At 40.1% G+C, this 24,579-nt stretch overlaps 1 protein-coding gene across 3 annotated transcripts; it reads left to right on the top strand.

Moving 5' to 3' along the window:
- The first annotated feature begins 659 nt into the window (after positions 1-659).
- LOC131224639 (tetraspanin-10) lies at positions 660-19,798 on the top strand. 3 transcript variants are annotated; one of them, XM_058219903.1, is made up of 11 exons: positions 660-820; positions 2,751-2,863; positions 2,967-3,021; positions 3,129-3,184; positions 4,688-4,735; positions 11,343-11,391; positions 11,509-11,592; positions 11,916-11,983; positions 16,619-16,744; positions 16,825-16,900; positions 19,289-19,798. In XM_058219903.1, the coding sequence occupies exons 1-11, from the start codon at positions 767-769 to the stop codon at positions 19,352-19,354; spliced, it is 795 nt and encodes a 264-aa protein (XP_058075886.1). In that variant the 5' UTR covers positions 660-766; the 3' UTR covers positions 19,355-19,798. The 3 variants fall into 3 exon arrangements, with proteins under 3 accessions (XP_058075886.1, XP_058075887.1, XP_058075888.1); XM_058219905.1 differs by lacking the exon at positions 660-820 and adding an exon at positions 2,309-2,453; XM_058219904.1 differs by lacking the exon at positions 4,688-4,735.
- Positions 19,799-24,579: the final 4,781 nt, after the last annotated feature.

Raw genomic sequence — 24,579 nt, 5'->3', positions numbered from 1 at the left:
GTCATATCCTCCATAATTTGGACAGGAACCCAAAAATCAGATCAATCAATGAGTTATATGAGCCACACCAAAAAAAAGGACAGGTGAGAGTTGATGCTTGCCCTTGATTCTCAAAGAGGACCCGCCATGTTGTTTATATGTCATCAAATCCAATTACATGAAACATCTACCACAGATTATTCCATAAGTAAGAAATTATTCTATTATGAGACTTGAGTAGGGGCTCATAGAGAATCAACGGTGATCATCCATTCCCAACTTTTCTCACTCGTGTGACCTATCTGAGTCATTTATTTCCCTAATTTTTTAAAAAGGTCAAAATAGAAAATCCTTTCATGATGGTCGGAATAGATGTTATCAAAACATCACTGTGGGGCCCACAACAACCGTTTGCACTCACATAATTTCCCTTCTTTCTTAACCGTTTCTTGTTGTTTATCAAATGAATATTTTAGGATAATTTTGATTATTTGGTACATTTTTAGATTGCCGACTACATTATCAACGGTTTGGATGAAACTGAAAGGTGGGCCTACCGATTGTAGGATTGAAATAGGGCCGCACCTTTGTTTATTAAGTGCAGAGTCTCTCCAATGGAGAATTGGATAATCATAAAAGCTACTCCCGCTTTTCTGCATCCTTGTCTTGGAGTGCAAGTGCCAGCATCTCTCTCTGTTTTGTTGAGATCCTCTCTCTCTCTCCCTACAGCTCTACTCCCTCCCTCCCTCCCTCTCTCTCTCTCTCTCTCTCTCTCTCTCTCTGAAAGATGAGCACAGGGACCAGCACCTTTGTGATCAGATGGATCAACTTTCTCACCATGGTAACACCTTTCTTTTATTTTATTTTATTATTTTATTATTTATAATTTTTTTAGATTACTACATTTTTTTTTTTACAAAAATTTCTTGAAGCATTTCCTCCCAACAAATTATTTTTATTTTTATTATTTTGCTTCTTTTTAGTAACATTTTTCTCTCTTTTTGGGGTGTTTTTCTGGTCATCTCTCTTTCTCATGGGGGTGTGATATTTTCGACATTTGGGTCCTCTTTTATATATATATATATATATATATATATATATATATATATATATATATATATATATATATATATATATATATATTAGTTTTTGGTGTTGTGTTGTTTGTTTGGTTGATATCTACAAACCCATTTTCCTGTTTCTTGGTTAATGACTAAAAACAATTTATATTGAAATATTTTGCACCTTGGATATGGTTCTTGTTTTTTAGTATAAATCTAAAGTCTGCTCATTTGAAGGAGACAATGCTGCTGTTGTTTGAGTTTTTTTTTTTCCTTGCTTTATCTTTGATTTCTTTGAAATGGTTTGTTCGTGACTGTATTTGAACTTATTTCCTATTGTGGAGTTGTTTGATACACTGGCAGAGTGTGATGGTTGATAGGCAGGCAGTTGAAAATTGTATATGCGGGGTGCGTTAACTCAAATTAAACCTTCCAAATTGTTGTATCCCTTGTAGATAAGTTGTCATTCAAGAACCAGATTAATTGAATGATTTTAACATCTGATTAATGGACATTTGTTGGTTGAATTTGGGCCGTTTGGTATTTTCCGGTTGAAATCCCTGTAAGATTCTTGGTTTACAATTTATGTAAATGGAGGCCACATTTTTGGACAGTTGAATTTGAATTGCTCGTGTGCCTCCATGACCATTTGAAAGAGATAAGGCTGTTCTTAACTTGTCTTTTCTTGCTATATATTTTATTTCATTAAAATGTTTTTTCCTTTCCTTGCGTATGTTTTAACTCATTTCCCATTGGGGAGTTACTTGATACTCTGTCAGAGTGTGATGGCTGATGGTCAGGCACTCTGAAATTGCACACATTGAATACATTAACTCAAATTATACCGTCCAAATTGCAGCACCCATTGTATATAAGCCACCATTCCAGAATCGGATTGGTTGAATGTTTTTTTACCTCTGATTAATGGACATGTGTTGGTTGAATTCAGGCCATTGACCATTTTTTGCTTCGAACTTCCATTACATATCCACTACTTAGTGAGTTAAAAATTGAAATCACTCTGATTTTGGTTTGTGATCTATCTAAATAAAGGCCCGCATTTTTTGGACTGTTGAATTCAAGTTACTTGTATGCCACGTTTACAATTTCATACTTATGTATCTACCATCACACTCTACTCACGGGCTCTCCCATTTAATTATTCATTTAATTTGGATAGCTGACCATTTTCTTTTTAGCCATGCTTTTTTTTAAAAAAAATTATTTAAATATGAAAAATGACTAAAATTTATTAACCCAGAAAAAAAGAGATACAGCAAACATCACAGGAACTGACCCCCTCATCACCAGTCACCACCCTGGGATTAGAAGCAGGCAGAAAGCACAGCAAAAAACAATGTTCCTGCATAACAACAGAATAGATGGGATCCCCACTTGGTCACCATTCGGATGGTTAGGACTGTTTTTCATTTTCATCCTTTATGCTCCATTCATGATGGCTCCGCAATGTGGACTGTCAGGATTGTTAATTGAGTGTGATTTTTGGGTTAGAGTCCATTCACAATTGAGCCCGCATTTGTCCCTTTTACACTAAGTTTCATGTATGCCACATGCGTGGTTGATGATTTGATGCATCAAATAAATGGTGGCAAACACGCACTGCACTGTAGGCAGACAATCTTTGTTTAGTTTTATCTTTTTTCCTTTTTGTATGTGCCTTGAGTTGGTTCTTCTTGCATGATTGTGCAGCTGATAGCAGTCGCTGTAATTTGCTTTGGTGTGTGGATGAGTATCCACCATGATGGTTGTCGAAAGTCCCTAACTCTTCCTGTGCTGGGTCTTGGTGCCTTCATCCTTCTCATGTATGTTTACCATCTTTTTTTGTTTGCTTTAAAAGCTGGTTTTCATAATCTTGAAATTGAATGATTTATTTTTATTTTTATTTTTATTTTTTGTAATTTTCAGATCATTAATTGGGTTTATGGGCGCCCTGAAGAATATTGCCGCATTGTTGTGGATTGTATCCTTTATGGATGCGTTTGTGGTTTATCAGGTTTTAAGAATTTTCTTTCCTTCTTTTCTTTGGATTGTGGAGATATTTGAGGCGGCCTTGACACATGATTGCAGTATTTGGTGGTGTTGTGCTTGGTCTTGATTGCGATTCTAGTGTTCACGGTGTTGGCGTAAGTATTACCTTTTACTGGTGCGATTGTTGAAGTTGGATTTATTGTTCATTGATGATTAAATAGAAAACTGCATCTAAATGTAATGTCGATCTCAATTGAGGTGGGAACTTTCTGAATTTTATTTAATGGGAACTCAGCTAAGGGTGCTCGGTTACATCAGATCATTGTATTGATGGAGAAAATATAATTGTTTTTTTTCTAGGCTTATAGCATAGATCTAGTAGTTCTTTTGCATGCATTGTAGTTTTGTTCCTAAGGTAGTGCGGTACTGTGGGGTCTTGCTAGTGCAAAAACATATTGTATGTATAATACCATTCTTTGTTTTTGTTTTTTTGAAAGGTTACTTTATAGAATAGAAAAAAGAGAGGAACAGATACAAATAGAGAAACAAGGGGGAAAGGGAAATATCATTCTTTGAAAGGTTACTTTATAATACCATTCTTTGTTGAATTTGGCTTACGTAACAGAGAGGCTGATCGGTAAGCATGGTTTGAAATATCTTCTAAAACCAAGTCAAGTTGGTATCGGTGGAGAACGAAACGAGCTATTGGGCATGTCGCGCATGGAAAAATTATTTTTCATAGTGGTAATATATAACAAGAGTAGCCATTGGCAAAATTTTGCACAGTTTTTCGAATATTATGATTAGTGAAGGACGTGGGATCTTAAACCAAAATAAAGGGCATTTAGGTAACTAAGTGAAGCCGTGAGCCTCCATCAAAGATACCCTTTCACAATTGCTTCTCCTCCCCATCTTCCATATTTTGCAAACCATTTCACCTCTGTCCACGTGCATGCATGTGCCATATATGCTTGTAAATATAACATACTGTTGGGTGTAGAATACAATATATACTATAAAGGTGTGAATATTCTACAATGAAATACGAATTCAATTCAAACACATCTACATACAGGAGTATCCTCTTCCAGTATATGCATAATGTTGTGACTGACACGATATGTTGAGCATATACAAGTGTCCTGGAATGGTAGCCTCACTAGTCTGTAACACAACTCTGTTGTCCCGAATTCTGAGTTCCGTAAAACTTGTTTACAAGGACTCATACCTCTGAGTTGATGTGTTTGATAGTTATAGGGGTAATATAAAATGTTAAACCATGCATTTTCTCAGCCTAATAAACGCAAAGCATTCATATGGTGGTCCTCCCATGGATGGGACATACCCCAAAAACTTCCCCATCAGATGATCCTAACTCTCCAATTGTCCCGAATTAAATGTGAGCCGTTGGTTGTAAACTTGTAATAGCCATTTTCTTGGGATGGTTTGCATGTTCTGGTAGGGAGATTTGTGCATAGTCCTCATCCATGGTAGACCCGCCAAATCAATGTTGTAGGTTTCTGAAAGTAGGACACTTGTGACATTGCTGGCTGAAAAAAAGTAAACACCGTCTCTTGCAAACGAAAATCATATAATACCTAAATTCTAATCTTCAAGTGTAGGTGCTAAAATCTTATGCGGCCATCTTGTGTTTGCAGGTTCATCATAACAAATAATGGTTCTGGTCATGCTGCTCCTGGACTGAAGTAAGACTGCAATTCATCAATCTGCATTTTATGCCTACTATGATTTGATAATTTGAAATCATGGAAATTTCCGATCAAATGAATCATTATGAAAACACCCTTACTGGAGGTGGTGTCTTTGGGACTACTGCCATTTATTTTGGGGTAGTTTCCCTAAGTTGTAATTCTTCTATTTCTTTTCTTCTTCTTCTTCTTAATTTTAATAATGATTTATGAGGTTCCATGAATTTTGGATGATGCATTATGCCCCTGATACTGTTGAAGCTCTAATCCAATTTTCAAGTAAGTAGACAAAGTCAGGATTAGGTACTAATATATTACTGGATCTTTCCAACTATGGTTAATCAGAGCCAAACAATAGACCAAAAATTAAGCCTCATGAATATTTTCATTAACTACAGAATCCAGTATGTATGCAGGAAATACAAGTGTCCTTTTCTGGTTTGCTATATCCACTTATCTTTGTTTCATTTCAAATGGTTGTTGGCATACCTTTTTCATTATATGAATGGATGACTTTATTATGGTCCACCAATAGAGGTTTGGAAGTGTATGGGAGATGTTAGATTATTTTGTTTGACAAAGTTGTTCAACGAGATTGTAAGTTTGATTTGTGTCATCTCTCAAAAAAATAAAGAAATAAAGATTGTAAGATTGAGTAAAATGCTAGACAAATGGAAGAAAAGTACCATGCTACCTATTTATAAGAATAAAGGAGACATACAAAGTTCCACTAACTATCATGGGATTAAACTTATGAGCAATACTATGAAGCTTTGGGAAAGAGTGGTTGAGCAAATACTAGAGCGTGAGACAAATGTGTCAGAAAAACTGTTTGTCTTCATGCTAGAGAGGTCTACCTTTGAAGATATTTTCTTACTTAGACGATTGATGGAGAAATATAGGTAGAGGAAGGATCTCCACATAGTCTTTATTGACTGAAAGAAGCTTATAATCGGGTCCCTAGAGAGTTAATTTGGTGGATGTAGGGAGAGAATGGAGTTTCAAGATGATATGTTGACATGATTAAGGATATGTATGAGAAGCAGTAACAAATGTAAGGACGACTAGTGGAGAGACAAGTGAGTTACCAATTACTATAGGTTTGCACCAAGGGTCGGCATTGTGCCCATGCCTTTTTGCATTAGTTATGGACGAGTTAACGAGGCATTTGCAAGAAGAGACCCCATTGTATATGTTATTCACAAATGACATAGTGTTGATTGACATGACGAGGGAGGGTGTAAACACAAAGCTAGACATATGAACAGATGCTTTAGAATCTGAAGGATTTAAAATTAGTCAGACTAAAATAGAGTATATGGAGTGCAATTTTAGTAATAATAAGAGTGAGAACGAGGAATTAGTAAAGATTGCTTACTTGGATTGACAATTCATGAGAGTGGATAGATTGATAAGGATGTTGCCCATAGAATTCGGGTGAGGTGGAAGAAATGGAGATGTGCCTATTGAGTTTTATGTGATCGTCGTGTACTCACTTAACTTGCCCTGATCCCATTGATTAAGGATCGAGGCAAGCAGGAGCCCTGTAGCAAGGGGATAGATTGAAGAGGCACATAATCCCCCCTCCCCTCTTTCCTTACCATCATCGTCAAATGAAAGTAGAGTTGTGGCTGCTCTCTACTTCTGCTTGTTGACTTCTTCTCCTTCGTGCTTCAAGTGACAAAATGTGAAGCAGAGGTAGGTGAAGAACATGTGGTCCCTAGCAAAAATGGTTATGAAATAGATGTTGAACAACGAAGTTTGATTTTAGAAAAGCACCATCACTATGGGAATGTACACACGGTAAAAAAAAAGTTACGTCAATCCGTTGAGATATGGTATGCTACAAGTGAATATTTGAGACAAAAAATGCATCCTAATTTAGGATGACTGATCCTTCTAATCTAGTCCATATAATGTCCTTTTCGGGAGTGTACATGTGAAGAAATGATCAAAGGGGTCGTATTTGTTAGGAAATTGGGAGCTCTTGTCATAATGCATGACGATTTAATGGGGGGATTCACCGCAAATACTAGTTTGGCTCATTATTGCCAAAACAATGGTCTACTTCTTCACAGCCATTCAATTGGGTTGGTTTGTCTATTCCTTTCTATTGAAGAGGAGTCAGTTGTCCGCGTGAGTCACCTTCTTCTAGGCTCCGCGAATTTTTTTTTAAGATGGCTCTAAGATCAACCATGCTTTATGGGACAAAATTTTGGGCAGTTAAAAACAAAATAGCCATTGGATGAGTGTAGCTAAAATGAGGATGTTAAGATAGACGAGTGGCAATATAAGAAAGGATTAGGTTATAAATGAATGCATTTGAGGGAATTTTGTAGTAGCGCCAATAGGTAACAAGATGAGGGAAAGTAGAGATAGATGGTTTGGTTATGTGCAATGGAGACCAAGAATTGCGCCAGCTAAAAGGAGTGAGTTGGTACAAGTTGAAGGCTCTAAAAGGGCAAGGGGAAGGCCCAAAAGGATGTGGGTGGATGTAGTAATAAAGGACTGGCCTCTAAAAGAGTGGAATGGTGGAAAAGGATTCATGTAGGCGAACCAAACAGATGGTGAATGGATTACTTCATTACTCAAAAAAGAACCAAACAGAAAAATACAGAGCTGAGCCAAAAAGATGCAAAATCAAGAGCCTACCAACAACAATATAATTTTTGTTGTTGTCCCAACCATCACATACAATCCTTTCCCTGCATCACTGCCTTTCACTTTCCCATAGAATCTCTTCCCAATATGCAAAAAATCTGATAATCCACAAATCCCGTTGCCCGACTATTTAATGAAGTCCAGTCCATGACCAACCTGAAAATTCTGTTCACTACTATCCTGGGAGAACTCTCATTCCCTTTGAAAACATGAACCATTTCTCTCTTTCCACAACGACCCCATTGTCACATTTAGAGGTGCACCCACGTTATCCTTCCCTGCTGCTTCAATTTAGGACCTTTCCATCGTGCACAAAATTTCCCCACCATCGCCAGAGTGACACAATTCACCAAACTTTTTAAACATTGGTGTCCACACATGCCTTGCAAATTTACAATGGATCAATAGATGTGAGCAATTCTCCTCTGTTTCTTTGCACATTGGGCATCTATTAGGCATTTGAATCTTATCTTCTCTATAGCGTAGTTATGGTTAGCACATGCTTCCCAACACAAAATATCCATGTTCAATGGAGCTCCTTCTGCCCATACCCCAAAAGCTGATTCCACCCTAGGATAATTGCTATTGCCATGTGCCTTCTAGCAGGATCTCCTACAAATCTCCTGCAAGAGTCTAACATCCAGATTCTTGTCATTCTCCTCCGGAACAATTCTAATCTCCTCCAGCCTTGAAAGCATATTATTGATAAGAGGAATCCCACCGTCCTTTTAGGCCTATCCTAAAACACTTAGACCACGCTATACCTGCCCCTCTTTGATACATCTCTTTCACCACTCCCTCCTCATGCAAGGCTAGTTGAAACAATGGGATGTGTGCTGAACTGAGCAACATATCATAGCACCATTTATCTTCTCACCGTCACCTTGCCCACCTTATATTTATTATGTTCGGCAAACCTCTTGTATAATTTTGAGATCTCTATCCAAACCAAGGTATTCCATAACTGTAATACTGGCCATAATGGCCACCACCATTACTATTACAACGTGGGTTGTAATGGTCGTTATGTTTCTTTCTTTCTTTCTTTCTTTTTTAACCTATGTTGGCCACATAACGGGCCATTATGGGACAATTTTTCCAAAAAGGCTGTTACGGCCCCATAATGCATAACGGTTACCATCATAACCGTTATGTAACGATCACTACGTAACTGTTTTGGAATACCTTGGTCCAAACTGTAGATCCTTTATGCATTCTGCCTTTACATCTCATTCATTATTTGTTGCACCGTACTTTTCCATCAATATAGTCTTCATCTTTTAAGCTTCTCTGGAACCAACCCTCCCTCCCCCTCAACACACACACACACACACACAGTGTTTTCAGTAGCGTCCGTAGCGTACGCTACGTAGCGTAGCAAATAGCGTTTATCCCCCGTAGCGTACACTACGGATACATAGCGTGTAGCGCAGGTAGAGTGCGCTACTTGTCTGGTGTTTTTTTTTTCACTACATGAAACAATGGTGAACTCACACCACAAGCCACAACTAAAGTTTTTTTTTAAAAAAAAAAACCCTATTTGAAAGGGCTGCTAGACTCAAACTGACGCAGCCGATGCAACTCCTCTCCCTACCCTTCCATCTGAAGATCGAAAATCTTCTTACAGGCCCAAACCGATGCTGCCGACGTTGCTCCTCTCCCCACCCTTCAATGTTGAGGTCGAAAATCTGCTGCCAGGCGCAAACCGACGCTGCTGACGTTGCTCCTCTCCCCACTCTTCAATCTTAAGTTAGAAAAACTGCTTCCAAACACAAACCGATCGCTGTGGAGCTTCAACATTTACAGTTTTCACTGATTCAATCTCATCTTGAGACAAAAATAGGTGCGCTCGTTCTTTCTTTTTTTTGAATTTTTTCGATGTACAATGAAAATAACTTAGTATTTTCAGTTTTTTCCTCATTTTTTCCCTTTTAAAATGCCGGTTACTGTTGGTTTTTTATTCTTTTTACTTTTTTTCTGTGGTATGGCCCACGTGGGCCCCACTGAGGTGCGTGAAGGGTTAGGATGTGCATTATTTTATATGGTGTGGCCACGTGGGTCCCACCGAGGTGCGTGAAGGGGTGGGATGTGCATTATTTTCTATGGTGTGGCCCACGTGGGGCCCACTGAGATGCGTGAAGGGGTGGATGTGCATTATTTTCTATGGTGTGACCCACTGAGGTGCGTGAAGGGGTGGATTTGCATTGTTTTCTATAGTGGGCCCACTGTGGTGTGCGTATGAGTGTAAGTGGTGTGTGTATGTTGATTTTTATTTTGAAGAATGTGACATTTATATATTTTGCTTTTTTCTTACTATTTAATATATATATATATATATTAAAATTAAAAAAATAGAAGTATTGTGTAGCTTATGCTACACGCTACGCTATTTCGCTACATGCTGCGAAGGGTTGAACGCTATGCAACACGCTACCGCTATTTAAAACACTGCACACACACACATGTCACATGATGAAATTTGTGACTATCTTCCTAGTGATTCCATAAATTTATTTATTTTCTAGATTTATACTAGCTTAGCCACAACCTTCAACAACATTTGAATAATGGTGTAGAGAACATAGGGTTTGGGTTGGGGAATGCAAGGTTTCATATCTCTCACCTACGGTTCACCACAATGCTCTCTTCTGTGATGCAAATGAGGTAATGGTGGGCAATCTAAGGAAAATAGTGAGATGCTTTGAAGTGATCCCCAAGCTAAAAGTGAACATTATGAAGAGCAAGATGCTTGGTGTCGGCACATCTAAAGAGGAGGTCGAAAGATTAGCAACGGTCTTTGGATGTCGTGTTGGTTCCCTTCTGTCTTCTTATCTTGGGCTTCCTTTGTACATAGGCAAGCCAACTAATCATCTTTGGGACAAGGTGACTGAGAGGGTGGAGAGGAAGCTATCTAAATGGAAGAGTCATCACCTATCCTTTGGGGGTAGGCTTCACTTTGATTAAGGTAGCCTTATCCAATCTTCCCATTTACTACATTCCCCCATTCAAATGTTCGGCTTCGATGTTGGAGCGACTAGAAAAATTGCAGCTTGATTTCCCATGGCAGGGTGTTGAGGCAAAGCACAACTTTCACCTTTTGAATGGGGAAGAAGTGTGTATGCTGATTTGGGAAAGGGGCAGGGGTTAGAAAGCCGAATTAGATGAACTCTGCCTTGCTTGGTAAATGGCTTTGTGGATTTTGGGGAGAGGAGTGGAGGCTAGGGAGGGAGGTGATTGCGTGCAAATATGGTACCAATCGATTAGTGGATAAATTCCAACCTTTCATGTGTGTATGAAATCTAACCCGTCCAATGGGTTGGGCCTGCCATGAATATCACTTTGATCCACTTACTAAGTAGGCCACATGACATAACACAATTGCTATCCATTGATATATTTAATAAATATGTTTGCCGCCTGCCTTGGCGGGATCGTGCTGATTTTTTAATAAGGTGCTCATCATGGTAGGGCCAACTTTTTAGATGGGCTAGATACTGCACAAACATGATAGGATGAAAATTATCCATGAGTTGGACATCAAATCAGCAGTCCAACCAGTTGAACATGAGCATATCTGTATTTAAAATATCATAGTATTACACATACATGTGCCCCTGGAAAGTGAGATTTGAAGGTTAAGTGACTCCGACATCTAGACTCATATCTATATCCAAACCCATCCCACCGTACACAATGAAACAGTAATGAACGTGCAATTTATTCTGAGCTGGTGAAATTTTTGCATCTGTTGAGAAATCTAGCAAATGTCTGCAATTTCTTAAGAACGGTTCCACAAGGAAAAGGAAAATAACAAAAGTCTAGTGTTTCTTCATGTTCAGCCTCAAGACAAACAAGGAATACTTTTATCATTTAAAGAGCCGTGGTTTTTTCATATTTTCAATGGAGATAATTCATCTCTGTTTTTTTCTGATTCTTTTCTCAGGTACAAGGAGTATCAACTCAAGGATTACAGTTCTTGGTTTCTAAAACAAGTAAGGCATAATTCTTTATTTTTAAAAAAAATCTATACAGGTATCAGCAATTTGGATTGGTAGGTTGGAGTATCGATATTTATATAGCTATGCTCTACGTATTTGTCGTTGTTTCAGCTGAACAACACACAGAACTGGGAACGCTTGAAGAGCTGTCTTGTGAAATCTGAAGACTGCAACAACTTGCCCAAGAAATACAAGGTTGGATATTCGATCAGTCAGTCTGTTTCTATGTTAAGGCATGTTTGGCTGTACTACAAATGCCCAATAATGGGATTTGGAAGGACTGCAAATTGCAGGGTGGTACTGTTTCTCCTGTCTGTGGAAACAAAAATTTCACTGCCCTCCAGGCTTTTGTATCTGGATCTTCCATGCTAATCTGTAAAATGGATGAAAATGATTTGTACCCATTTCATTCTGTTTAAGGATTTGACAGCCACCCAATTGTCCCATCTGCAAAAGCAACTACTTCCAAACATTCCTTATATCACAAATCTGTTTAATTTTTCAATCATTTTGTGCAGAATCTTAAACAGTATAAACTGGCAAAACTGACCCCCATAGAGGCTGGTTGCTGTCGGCCACCATCTGAGTAGGTGCCTTTGCTTTCTTTTTGGGCTTTGGAAACAAATTAGTTGTTTTTTTTTTTTGCTTGCTCATTTGTATCCTGTACCTGAGTTGGAAATGCCGTTTGTTGCGAAGAAAGGATGAGTTGGTATTTGGTGTTTCTTGGTGTGCTGACAGACAAGATTGGTGTGCATGGTAAATACGTGCATGTATATCTGAGGTCTGTGAGTCAGAGATACATACGCATTTATGTATAATATGTTTGTATGTCCATTGATATGTACGTCCGTGAGGATTCTTTTGTCGCTGCTTGATATCCAATATTATGGCTTGAAATTCGATGGTTATAGAGAAGCAGTTATTGAAGGACAATTGTTTGCCACACATGCATATATACACAAACCAATTTTGACAAAAGTGATCGCATAATCGCATAATACCATCCATATGGCATATGTGATGGTTGCATATGCCATATGGACTGTATGCAATCGCATAATGGCATATGCAATTGCGTACTTTCCATTTTTTTCTGATTTTTTTTCGATTTTTATTATTATTATTATTATTTAATTATTTTTTTAAAAAAAAGTTGTGCAATCGCATAAGCGATCAGGCGCGATCGCACAGGATCGCTTATGCCATTGTCAAAAACGCATTCATCTCCATATGGATATGTGCATACATGCACTACATGCATAAGGAACACTTCCTTGCTTCTTGATTTCAGTAGCTGAGTCAGAAACTTGTATTGTTATAAAGAAGTGACATTGATTAGGCTCAAGAATTAATTCCAATGTTGAAGGGGGGGGAAAGGCTTGTGTAACTGCATATATGCCTGCATCCTGTTGCACATGCTATTTATATATGTAGGTATGCAGTATGCCCATAAATAGATCCATTGGTAAGACTTCTTTTGCTTATTTATGTATGTGCCTTTTCCTTTTTGTTCATCGTTGTAATTAAGAACCAAACCGTGATTTTTTCCTTTGCTTCTTGATGTCCAATACCTGAGTTGGAAATCTGACTGTTACACAGAAATTTCATTGAATTGGGTTCCAATGTACAAATGATTTGCACCCATAAATGCTATTTAACAACAATACAACACCATGGTGTGCTGTGATGGCCGTTATGGGGCCATAAAGGTAACAGTGGCAGCCGTTACACGTTATGGGGTTGTAACGTCTGTTACAGAAACCCGTTACAGCCCCTGTAACAGCCCATTATACCCCCCACTCCCCAGGCCGTAACGGTCTATTACAGGGTCAATACAAGTTTGACAGTTTTTTTTTTTTCAATAGAAAAAGAGAGTATAACGACCATTACAGCCTGTATCGGAAATGTAACAGTGGTGGCTGTTACGGCCACCGTTACTGTTATGGAATACCTTGTACAACACTTTTGTAATTTTAAAAGGAAAAAGTGCCATGTTGGCATGTGCCTGGGTTCGCTTGTCCAACACTTTTGGACATGGGACACGACTGTATAAATATTTGACTTTTTATGTCTAACCATTATCTGTCTAGTTTTTGGGGTTTTCTTTACATATGCTTAATTGATTTTTAGGTTTATTACAATTTACCTGTTAATAATAAGAATGTATTATATATATGTGTGTGTGTGTGTGTGTGTGTGTGTGTGTGAAATATTTGTATGGACGTGTACAGTCAACATCTTTTAGTCTATGATGCCCCCATATGTACGTGTTTGCGTCCCAGTTACAATCATACATGTCGACACCCGTAGATACAAACAAATATGCGTAGGCATATGCATACATTTAAAAGCATCCCTCATTATGAGCTTGTAGCCTTGTACACACTTCTAATGCCACCCTATTAGCTACTGCATCAAGTGCATTTCCTTAGGGTGCCCTAAAGTTCCTCCACCAAACTTTAGTACATAATCATCCCCAAAGATTCAGTCAGTGCAGAGGCATAAACCAAAAATAAACAGATCAGAGCCGGAGGTAGCTGCCGAATCTTCTCCCAGTGCATGGACAACTGTGTGAACTGATGGACTTACCAGCGTTGATCGTTATAGAGGACAATGCTACCACATAGAGTGCATTACTCGGGAGGTATATATGTCAATGTTACAGGGTAGAATTGTGTAGGAGTGAATACCATGGAAGATCATACAATTCAAGCAAAATTGAAGAATGTAAAGCGTCGTAGATTTTTATAATGGTTTAGCTTTCCATATTAATTGTCTAAATCTCATTAAATTATAAAAAATAAAAATTGAAATTCATCCCTGTCTAGTAGCGCACGTTTCTAACTTCCCAAACAACTCCGAAATCCGACTTTCCAATTTTTGAACTAGAGATTACAGCAGTCCCAACTCCAACAAACTTCCCAAATCCATTACACCACAAAACCTTTGATACGGTCGAGATACTTGTCCATGCTTAGTGCATTGAGTTGGAAATGATACCGATACTGGTAACAGGTACTCGTAGAATATGATTTAATAGAATCCTATTGTATTGGTTTCGTTTTTAGAAAGCTTATATTCTAATCATGACATATTTAAAGGATGTCGTAAAGTCTTACTGTGAGAACTTTTTCAGTGTCAATAGTTTTGCTTAGCATTCTAGAAACAATCCTTAATTAATAAAACTAAAGGCTCAAACCTTTGAAGTAAAGATCGTCAAATAAATACAAATAGCATGTTACAAAGGCTTTATGAATCACTCCTAAGGCACTATCTTCAGTATGTGAACAAGTCTTTAAATCCCTTCTCATAGTCGCCGTCTTGCTCCAGGTCCTTTTTGGGCTTCTTCCCATCCTCTTTTCATGCCGTTCTACCCTCTGTTCCGTCCTTAGTAGAGCTGTCTCCAGTCATCATGCAAATTACTGAACCGTCTCAATCTATTCTCCTTTGTTGTCTCCCTAGTTGTTTTGTGTGACTTTGTTCTTAATTGTATCCATTCTAATCTTCCTACATATTAATCTCAACATCCTCACCTTTGCAACATTCATTCTCTGCAAATGTCCTCTTCCAATTTCTCTAGACTGCCACATATAACATAGGCGGTCTAATAGCTGTATGTAGAAGTTCTCCATTGGGTTTCATCAGTATGCAGCAATCATACAACATTCCAAGGGCACATCTACACTTCATCCTCCAAGCTCTAATTCTATTCGAAATATCCTATTCAATCTCTCAATCTTTTGAATGATAACGTGTAGATAACGAAACATATCATTCAGAGGAATTTCTTGGCATCAATTTTAACTAAAACTTCACATCTACTATGACTAAAATTGAATAGGAACACCCCCAACATGTGTTTGATGCCTAGGAAGAATGTGGAACTTGTGAACCATCAATTTTGTGGAATGGTATCCTTGTATTAGCTTTTTTAAACTCTTAGAAATCAATTGGGTCCTTTTGAGCCTGATTATGGAATTAATTGATGATTGGAATAGAGGCTTTTTCAGACCTCAAGGCAGATTTTTATGGAGCATGAATGCTCATATGACTTTATGGAATTTGGAAGGAAAGGAACAAATGAATACTTGAAGATATTTTTCATCCTTGACAATTGTGGTTGCAAAAATTAAATTGGCTTTGGAAAATTGGGGATATTCCTCAGGAGCTTTCAATGGAAGTCGGTCATTGATGATTATTGGTCCCCTCCCAATGATATGCCATGGAACCCCTTCCCTTGGGCCTTTGGAAACTCGATGGGTAACCTTGGGATATCCGGCATAGATGGGGTTTTAAGAGATGAGCATGGGAATATCAAATTAACTTTTTCGGCTCCGGTAGGTTTGGGTATTGAAAGAAAGCAGAGTAGTTAGCCATTACAACAGGGGTGGAAATATTTGCTAACCAGGTGGGTGGTTGTCTCATTGTGGAGGGGGTTTCTTCTTCCACAGTTGCACGGGTGGTTCCTCCACCAGAGAGGGAATTGCATTGGCAATGCACTTGCAAACGAGTCCTTCGTTCTCATCTTTGTATAGGGGACTCTTATCCATTTCCTTGATGGATTTTGTATAGATTCCTTTTCAGATATTTAATAAATTCATTGTTACAGTCAAAAAATAAAAAAGAAAAAGAAAAGGAAATCTATGACCATCTCACTGCCTTTGATTTTAGCTGAACCTCTTCGCTTCAGGTCATGACAATGGCTGAGTTGGGTACAATCCATTGAAACAGATCTTCAAACGAGGGCCTTCCTAATGAAGTTGCACACCAGATTCCATCTTGGTTCTGCTAACTTAAATTCCTAGATCTTAAAGCCTTCATCCAAACACCTTTCAGAAATAGAAATAAAAACTTTTTTGTTTTTTAAATGGCTGTCCTCCATACCTCCAAGTTATTGTTAGCTCCGTTTCTAGTCTCATCGACCAGCACCACGTCATCACCTCTCCTAGTGCTTCTATATACTAAATGTGCATATGTTTATCTATGCTTATGTAATCATTCACAAATGTCAGCATATACATCTAAATGTAAACATATCTTCCATATTAATCTGAGAGTGATATTTCTTTTTCTTGGGATTCTATTGCATCAAACTGTCTGTTCTTAGTTATACAAGTATCAAACGCTACCCCAGACCAAAATGCATAACTCTTGCGTGTCTTCTGAATCAATTGTATACATATTTGCATATCACTCATTGGCTTTAGTCTTCTGACATTAGGTGTGGATATCCTGCCGTCAACGCATCCTACTATGATTTGAGTTTTCATCCGATCAGCACAAACAAAGACTGCAAGCGGTACAAAAACTCTCGGGCCATCAAGTGTTACAGTTGTGATTCTTGCAAGTAAGATCTTCGCTGGCTACATTCTTTCTTCTGCCGAAATTTCCAAATATTGAGAGCTTTTCTTTTTGTTGTCTTTTCAGGGCTGGGGTTGCGCAGTACATGAAAACTGAATGGAGAGTCGTTGCTATCTTTAATGTGGTTCTGTTTGTTGTTCTGGTAAGCTCCACCCTAGAATGCATGCAAGAGAATTGCTAGGATGATTCATACATGGAAAGAGTGAAGAGGCATTCACATCACGCAACCCCATGTGTGGGAGATCAAGGTCATTCATCAGGTGGGCCTCGCTGTGAACATGCTCTAGCCCAAAAAATAAGGCTGCACCCGTCAGATGGGCTGTGCATATATGAGAAAGTGGACTTATAAATTAGCTGACCAACAGTCTATATGCACATGTGGCTTAACTGATGAGTGGACTGTGTTTTTTTGGGTCAAGGCATGTCCACTGTGGCCCTGGAATTGCTGCTGCAATCTCTCTTGCTGTGAATCCCCTCAGCATCTCTCATACATGGAAATGGCAAAATTTCCCCCCTTTGGAGAAAAGAGTTCAGAAAGTTCAAGATTGAAATACCTGGCAATCTGATAGAATTCTTTGACAATCTCGCATGCCAGATCAAAAAGTGAATAATGACAAAAAAACATTCTGATTTATCTTGTGGGCCCACCGTGGACCAGTCATAATCCGAAAAGTGCACTGATTGAGTGATCCTTACATCTGGTCAGTGCCCTACATATGGATGATTTCAAGTGTCAGTCCTCTTGTCAGGTTGTTAGGATTGCTTGACCAGAGCGATTGTGAGTTATGGCCAATTCATGTTGGGTGAGACAAATGCATTGTAATCTAGAGCTGTGCACGAGTTGAACTGAGTCGAGTTTGGCCCAGCTCGGCTTGGCTCAGCCAGCAGGCTACCCCAGCTTGAACTTGGCTTGGCTCAGTCCTCGAGCCTGACTGGGCAGCTCGGCTCGGCTCTGTCAGCAGCTCAGGCCAGCTGGAGCCAAGTTCAAACTGAGCTCGAGCTCAATCTTTCGAGCCGAGTTCAAGTTCGAGCCTATGAGCTGAGTTCGAGTTTAGGTTTTAAGGTTTTTATTATATATAATATATATCATAATATATATAATATATAATTTATCTAAATGTATAAATATTTATACATTTAGATAAATGTCTATCTATATGTTCATGGTTGACCCCACCTGATAAACAGCGTCAATAGAGCTGTACACACACACACACACAAAATATTTATATTAAGTGAACCCGATCCGAGTTATTTGAACCGAGTCAAGTTCTGAGTCGAGTTTGGTCTAGCTTGGACTCAACTCGAAATTTTTTCGAGCTCAAAAAATCAGGTCGGCTCAGGTCAAACCCAGTTTCAAGCCAAGTTGAGTCAAGCTTTTCCGAGTCGAGTTGAGCGAGTTAACTGAACTCAGTTTGTGTACAGCTCTATTGTAACCTAAGGTCCCTTAAGAGGGATTTGACAGTTTAATTTCCATTTAAATTTTCATCAATAGAAGTTGCGGGGTTACGAGGGATATTTCTCTAGGGAGAAGTTCTACGGAGAACTTGCATGGTAAGAGATTGAAGAAGCAATCCACTGCTCATTTGCCAACATGGCACATGGCTTTGAGATCCAGGCCACTCAACAGGGGGGTCCCAACAGTCTGGTCCGCTCATCAGGTTGACCTCATGTGTATAGGAAAAATTGGCAATTAGAAGAATGACCAAAAGTCTACATTTTACATCCATATCTGGCCCAGCCGATGAGTCAAGCAGCCCGACTCTCTGACAAGTAATGTTCATGGTTGACCCCACCTGATAAACGGCCTCAATCTCACACGCGCTGCCGCAAATTACCTCTTCATTCTCTCCTCAGTTGAATCACCTCGGCATCCCTATTTCAGAAGCCATAAATTCAAGGTAATAAGCAGAGGCATCTTAAAAAGATTTTCCAGTTACCTCTCGACAATCTGTCTTTTATAACCTCCCAATGGTGATCTTGCCCAGTCAATCATCTACCTCTAGTGAGGGGCTGAATTCTCAACCATTCAATGAGATTCTGTAACATCTTTCTCTATAATTTTATCTATAGCCTTCAAATGCATATTTTAAATTTAGATGGACAGCTGAAACCTTAGATTTCAGTATTCTCTGAATTTTTGTTTTGTTTTATAAGGGCTTATATAGTACAATAGTAGAGTCAGCTGAATCCTAAATGATCTATAGAAGATAATTCTAATGGAATATACAAAGGTTAATCTGTGTTTTTTCGTTTGGTTAGAAACCGATCCAGGCTGTTCATCTGATGGGGCCTATTCCACAAGACTGCCTCCAGTCCTCTTGTTGGAGAATTGTGCACATGGTGGTGCGTTTATATTTACTGATAAAATGCGGGCCATTGAATAGACCATCTATCCATTCACAGGCTGCCATCAGATGAAATTGTTTGGATTACCCGAAGGCAGGGCCCCCATTCAGAAGCACATTGTATAATATCTCTATTCTAAGTCGTTTTCATTTTACTGACACCACTGTATGTATTGTTTCAGTCCATGATATACTTTGTCGGGTGCTGTGCAAGAAGAAATGCCTCAAGGAATCTTTCAAAGACCTGAAAAAAATGGCCCTTTAACACTCGTTAAGCTAAAAAGACTCGACTCATTTGAGGTGAACCGTTCAGGGAGTTTGTTTGGTGTTTTGTGTAACTCTTACACGATTCGATGGCCTGGGTTCAATGGGGGATGATTAGAGAAGGCCCACAGCTTTCTATCAGGGGCGACATCAAGTCTGTTATATAGTGAAATTCTTTCGCCAAATGATCAAATGTTACATTTCCTCCTATCAATTCCTTTGATCATTCTGTATCTGTGTACTGGAGATTTGTAAATGTTGAATTGAACTTTGGGCATTGGCCATGATAATACATATCTAGAAGCTTGTTTTTTGCATTTTTGTTTATTGAATCTTGCTGCTATGTATAGCTGGCTATGTTGTTGTAGCGAATATTCTGCACAATATGAATGCAACTACAAAAAATACCTGGTCAGCTTGTTAAGGTATGAGACTGTCAATCCTTGTATCTAAGACTTTTTTGTTTTTTTTTACACACTCACACCCACACACACCTCACTGGGTACTTGAACCCATGACCTCTGTGTTGAAACTCTTGTGAGTCTACCACCAAGCCATGAGCCTCTTATCTAACACTAATGCCACTAAGGTTTGGTTGCTTTGATTCAAATCATTTATCATTTTTAGACAATTTTGGACTGATCTAAAAGCCCACAACTTCCAGCCATAAATGTGTTAGGGCTGCAACTCAACCCAACCTAAGTTTGTCTCTGGTTGAGTGCATTGTCAATGTCCTTGGGTTCGGTCTAGGTTGGAAAATGCCAACCCGATTTGAAATTGGGTTGGGTTTGGGTTGAGCAAGTTCGGGCTGGGTTGGGAATCATCACATGTATTGGGTCAGTTCACGTCGTATGGAGGAGTCCAGTTTGGGTTTTTGTTGGGCACCCCAGGTTGGAATTCAGGTCGGGTTGGGTTCAGGTTGACTGTCTACCCAACACGGGTAGTGTGCAGATTTTAAACCAGGTCCAAGATAGTGGACTGAACAAAGGAATGGTTGGGTCAGCCCGCTGGCTGGTTGACCAGCCCAATCCACTTCTCTGGCAGGTGTAAATAGGTTTGAGGCCAACGATCTCTCTTTAAAAAAAATAAAAATTCAAATAGGTCGAGCTTGTGTTGAGTCCTACCTGACCTGACCCTACATGTATTCACTAATTGGGCTGGGCTTATTTGGGTATTCTTAAAACTGAGATGGCTGTGCAGGTTTGCGCCTGACCTGGTCACAGTTACATGGTTTGGTTGGGTTAGGCTTGCGTTTGGTCTTGGGCTATATGAATTTTACATGGGTTGGGTCGGGCCATGGGTTAATGGGTCACAGATCTGGTCCAGGCTAAAATGGACAGCCGGGTTTGAGACGGCCCTGACCGTATCCAACCCACTGTCACTGCTAGATGGAACCTGACCCATTTTTTTTTCAAACAGGCTGTAAAAACATTGCACCCTCTGTTTAAATCAGGTCAGGTACGTCCAGTACCTGTCCACAGTGAAAAATGTGGACTGTGAAAAATAATCTTATCCAGGTGGGCCTTTACACACTCAATTGCCATGAGCATGTTAAAATGTTGGGCTGAGCATTCTGCTTGCAGGTTGCCTAGACTGGCTCCTTAGCTCTCCTTAGCTTAAAGAACATCCCATTGAATTCATTAGGCCTATGAGACTTACCTGTATCAACCCGACCTTGTCTCAGCCCTTCCCCTAACCTAGCCCTAGCTATAATCAGGCTAAAAAGGTCTCGACCCTTGACCTAGCCTTCCAGGGACACCCCGATAAGGAAATGTGTCATGCTCTAAACTCGAAAACCGGACTCACAAAATTTTCGATCACCGAATCCAGCGTCGACAACCTCCGTAGTACCCCATTATCGGCTCTCGGCACCCATATATCAGGTTCCGATCCTGGGATCCTACAAGGAGGATTTTCAACATGAATTTGATTCATAATAAGCATAACATATGAACAATAACCAAGACACCATCACAAAATCTACTATGATCAAAAACTTTAAGGTATAATGTGCATAAGGGAAATACAATGATAAAAATAATGGAAACTCCTAAAACTCTGCAGCACACTCTTACTCCTGCTCAGCTACGGTCTGGGGTCGCATGCACGCATTAATTGTGCATAAGCTTATAGAAAGCTTAGAGGGTGGTGAGAGTGTGCGCGCAATGGAAGCGTGCTCAGAATGCAATATTAGAGTAATGCGAAATATACTGGTAAGTCCATGAATACTATCAGTCGTGCTAAAGCTATGCGATGCAAAGCATGAATGCTATCGGACATATCAAGGCCATGTGATGCAAGGTATTAATGCTATCGGACATATCAATACCATGCGATGTCAGATGCAACTCAAGCATACCAATCCTCATCTGAATCCACATATCAATGTAACTCATCACTAGAGCATCAAATATCAGTACAGTTCTCACTCTAAATAATCACCGGGGTTTAGTACACTCCAAGTGGCACTGCCCCTTTCCCAGGCGCGCAGTCCAAGTGAGTGTAAGAAATTTCACTATCCGCCTAGCCAATAGTCTGCCAATACTTATTCGGCACGTCGATAGCAAACTCATTTACGAGCTAGTCATACTCAGCCTAGCAATTGCCCCCTACCCTCGGGTGGGTAAGGCAACACCTCATTCCAACCGACCACGACATAGTAGGAGATGCGTCTTCCTGGTATTCGGCCCTCATGCGCTCATGTATCCACTCGGTCTCGATGTTGGAGTCATCCTTTGGTACCATCGAGTTTAAGAATTTTCACCCAGGGACATCTATGGCGCCCCGATGCTTGTAACAGTATTTTCGGTATCCAATTCGGCTCTCTACGATGTGCCTGTAGAGGCCACGGCCCTGATGTCGCTAGGGCGTATAGTAACCACATCACACAATGCAAGATGCATGACTCATACAATCCATTCATGCATCAATCATGCGCATACCATGCGCTCATGAGAGACAACATCGCCTATCAGGGAGTCCTATAAACAACTTGCCAAAAGGCATATGCAATGGTGAACCTTATCTCATCACAAGCAGGTAGATGATGAGTATGGGCATGTATCATGATGCTATACTGTCACATACTCATAATCGGTATCGATAATCGGCATCGATAATTAGCATAAATGCAAGGTGGGGTCCATAGATAAACAACCGATCTAAATCATAATATAAAAATCAGTCCTCGACCGTGGATATATCAAATCAGGTAACACGGAGTCATCCGTCTACGACGATAATGGACCATGCAACATCAATGGGGCCCAATGATTTGGGTTAACCCACTTAAAGAATGATGTGAATGGGCCTAACAGGGCCTAAGGGAAGGTCATAATATAGACATTTAACCAACATTGCTCCTAAGGAGTGGCCCACATAGAGCCTATCATATAGTGGGCCCGTGGCCTCACATAAGGGCCTAATATACATCACCGTGGGCCTCACTCATGGGCCTAATATACGTCACAATGGGCCTCATTCATGGGCCACATATGTATTACATTGGGCCTCACTCATGGGCCTCACCGAATGGGCCACAATTACATCACAATGGGCCTTATTCATAGGCCTCAAATACATCATATTGGGCCTCATCATATGGGCCTTAAATATATCACGATGGGCCACGTCCCATGGGCCTTGCAATACATCCAACGGGCCTCACCCCATGGGCTTCAAATATACCACAATGGGCCCTATATACAGGCCACAAATATATCTCAATGGGCCTCATATACATCAAGTGGGCCGCATCACATGGGCCGCACCATCTACACCATTCATCTATTTTTAGAGATTATTTAAGAGCATTTCCCAAAAAAGAATCATATCGAAAGATCATCTGGCATACCACAAATAATAGTGGAGATAATGATTTTCACTGTTAACAATTCACTGGGCCCGCCATAACGTTTATTTTCCATCCAATCTGATCATAAGGTCACAAAGACCTGGATTAAGAGGAAAACAAATTTCATATTGATACAAAGCTTCTGGAACCCCAAACGAATTTCAATGGTAGGCGTACAATCCTCCACTAGTTTCTGCAGTGTGGTCCACCTAATATGCAGATCTGTCTTATTTTTAGTCCCAAGCCTTAAGACGAGCTCACCATCTGGATGGACAGTTTAGATGTAGCACATACATCAAGGTGGATTTCCACCGTCCAGATCATGGATGGTGCGGATGCAAGGCACATATATCAGAAGCGGGGGCCATGTCCCAGCTGGACGAATGGTCAGATCAAACACATATATTATGTGGGACCCACAGAACCTTGCTAATGCCATCACAGCAGGTGGGTCCCACCGATTGGATGGTATAGATGAAGAACATACATCACGGTGGAGTGCCACAAAACTTGGTGACGTCACTACAGCAACTATGGCTACTCGCCCAGTGGGTGGACGGACGGTCTAGATCATTGCTGGCCCCACGTGTGGGTGCCACACATACATTCCGGCGAGCCCCATCATCCAACCCATCTGGACAGCAGGGATAAAACATATATATCATCAGGGGGGCCCACAAATGTATGATTGGGATCTAACACATCTCATGTGGGCCCCACGCGTGCTGACGAGATGCAGCAGCACGCTGCTGGTGTGAGACGCACCAGCCAATCTGCTTCCAAGAAGGTGGGTCCCATATGGGGCCCACCATATATATATATATATAATATTATATTATTATTTTTTTAATTTTTAAAACAAACTAGCATCTAGGCCCTGGACAGCCTGGATGCAAAATACATATATATCATGGAGGCTACACTTACCACCGTCCAATTACGAACGGTGTGGATAAAACACTTACAACGTGTGGGGTCCATGTGGTGGCCCACCAGAGTTTCTGGATCAAGCTGATATTTTTATTTTCCTTTATCCAGATCTGTAAAAGAAGGACAGCCATGTGGGCCCTGTCCACTGGATGGTGGTCCAGGTGGGCCGCTATCCCCTGATGGGTTGGCTGGACGATGCCACTAACGGACAGCGTGGATGTCGCACATGCATCAAGTGGGGTCCATGTGAGTGGGCCACCCCGCTGATCAGGCTGATATTTGTTTCTTCCCTACACCCAGGCCTGTCTAAATGGATAGCCAGGTGGGCCCACTCGGTGGACGGCATGGATAGGATACATTCATCATCGAGGTGGGCCATCAATAGAGAGAGATAGAGAGAGAGAGTGAGTGAGTGAGACGTGCGTG

Source organism: Magnolia sinica, chromosome 14 (genome assembly GCF_029962835.1).
Source record: "Magnolia sinica isolate HGM2019 chromosome 14, MsV1, whole genome shotgun sequence".
Taxonomy (NCBI): Eukaryota; Viridiplantae; Streptophyta; class Magnoliopsida; order Magnoliales; family Magnoliaceae; genus Magnolia; species Magnolia sinica.
This window is presented reverse-complemented; position numbering and strand designations above follow the sequence as displayed.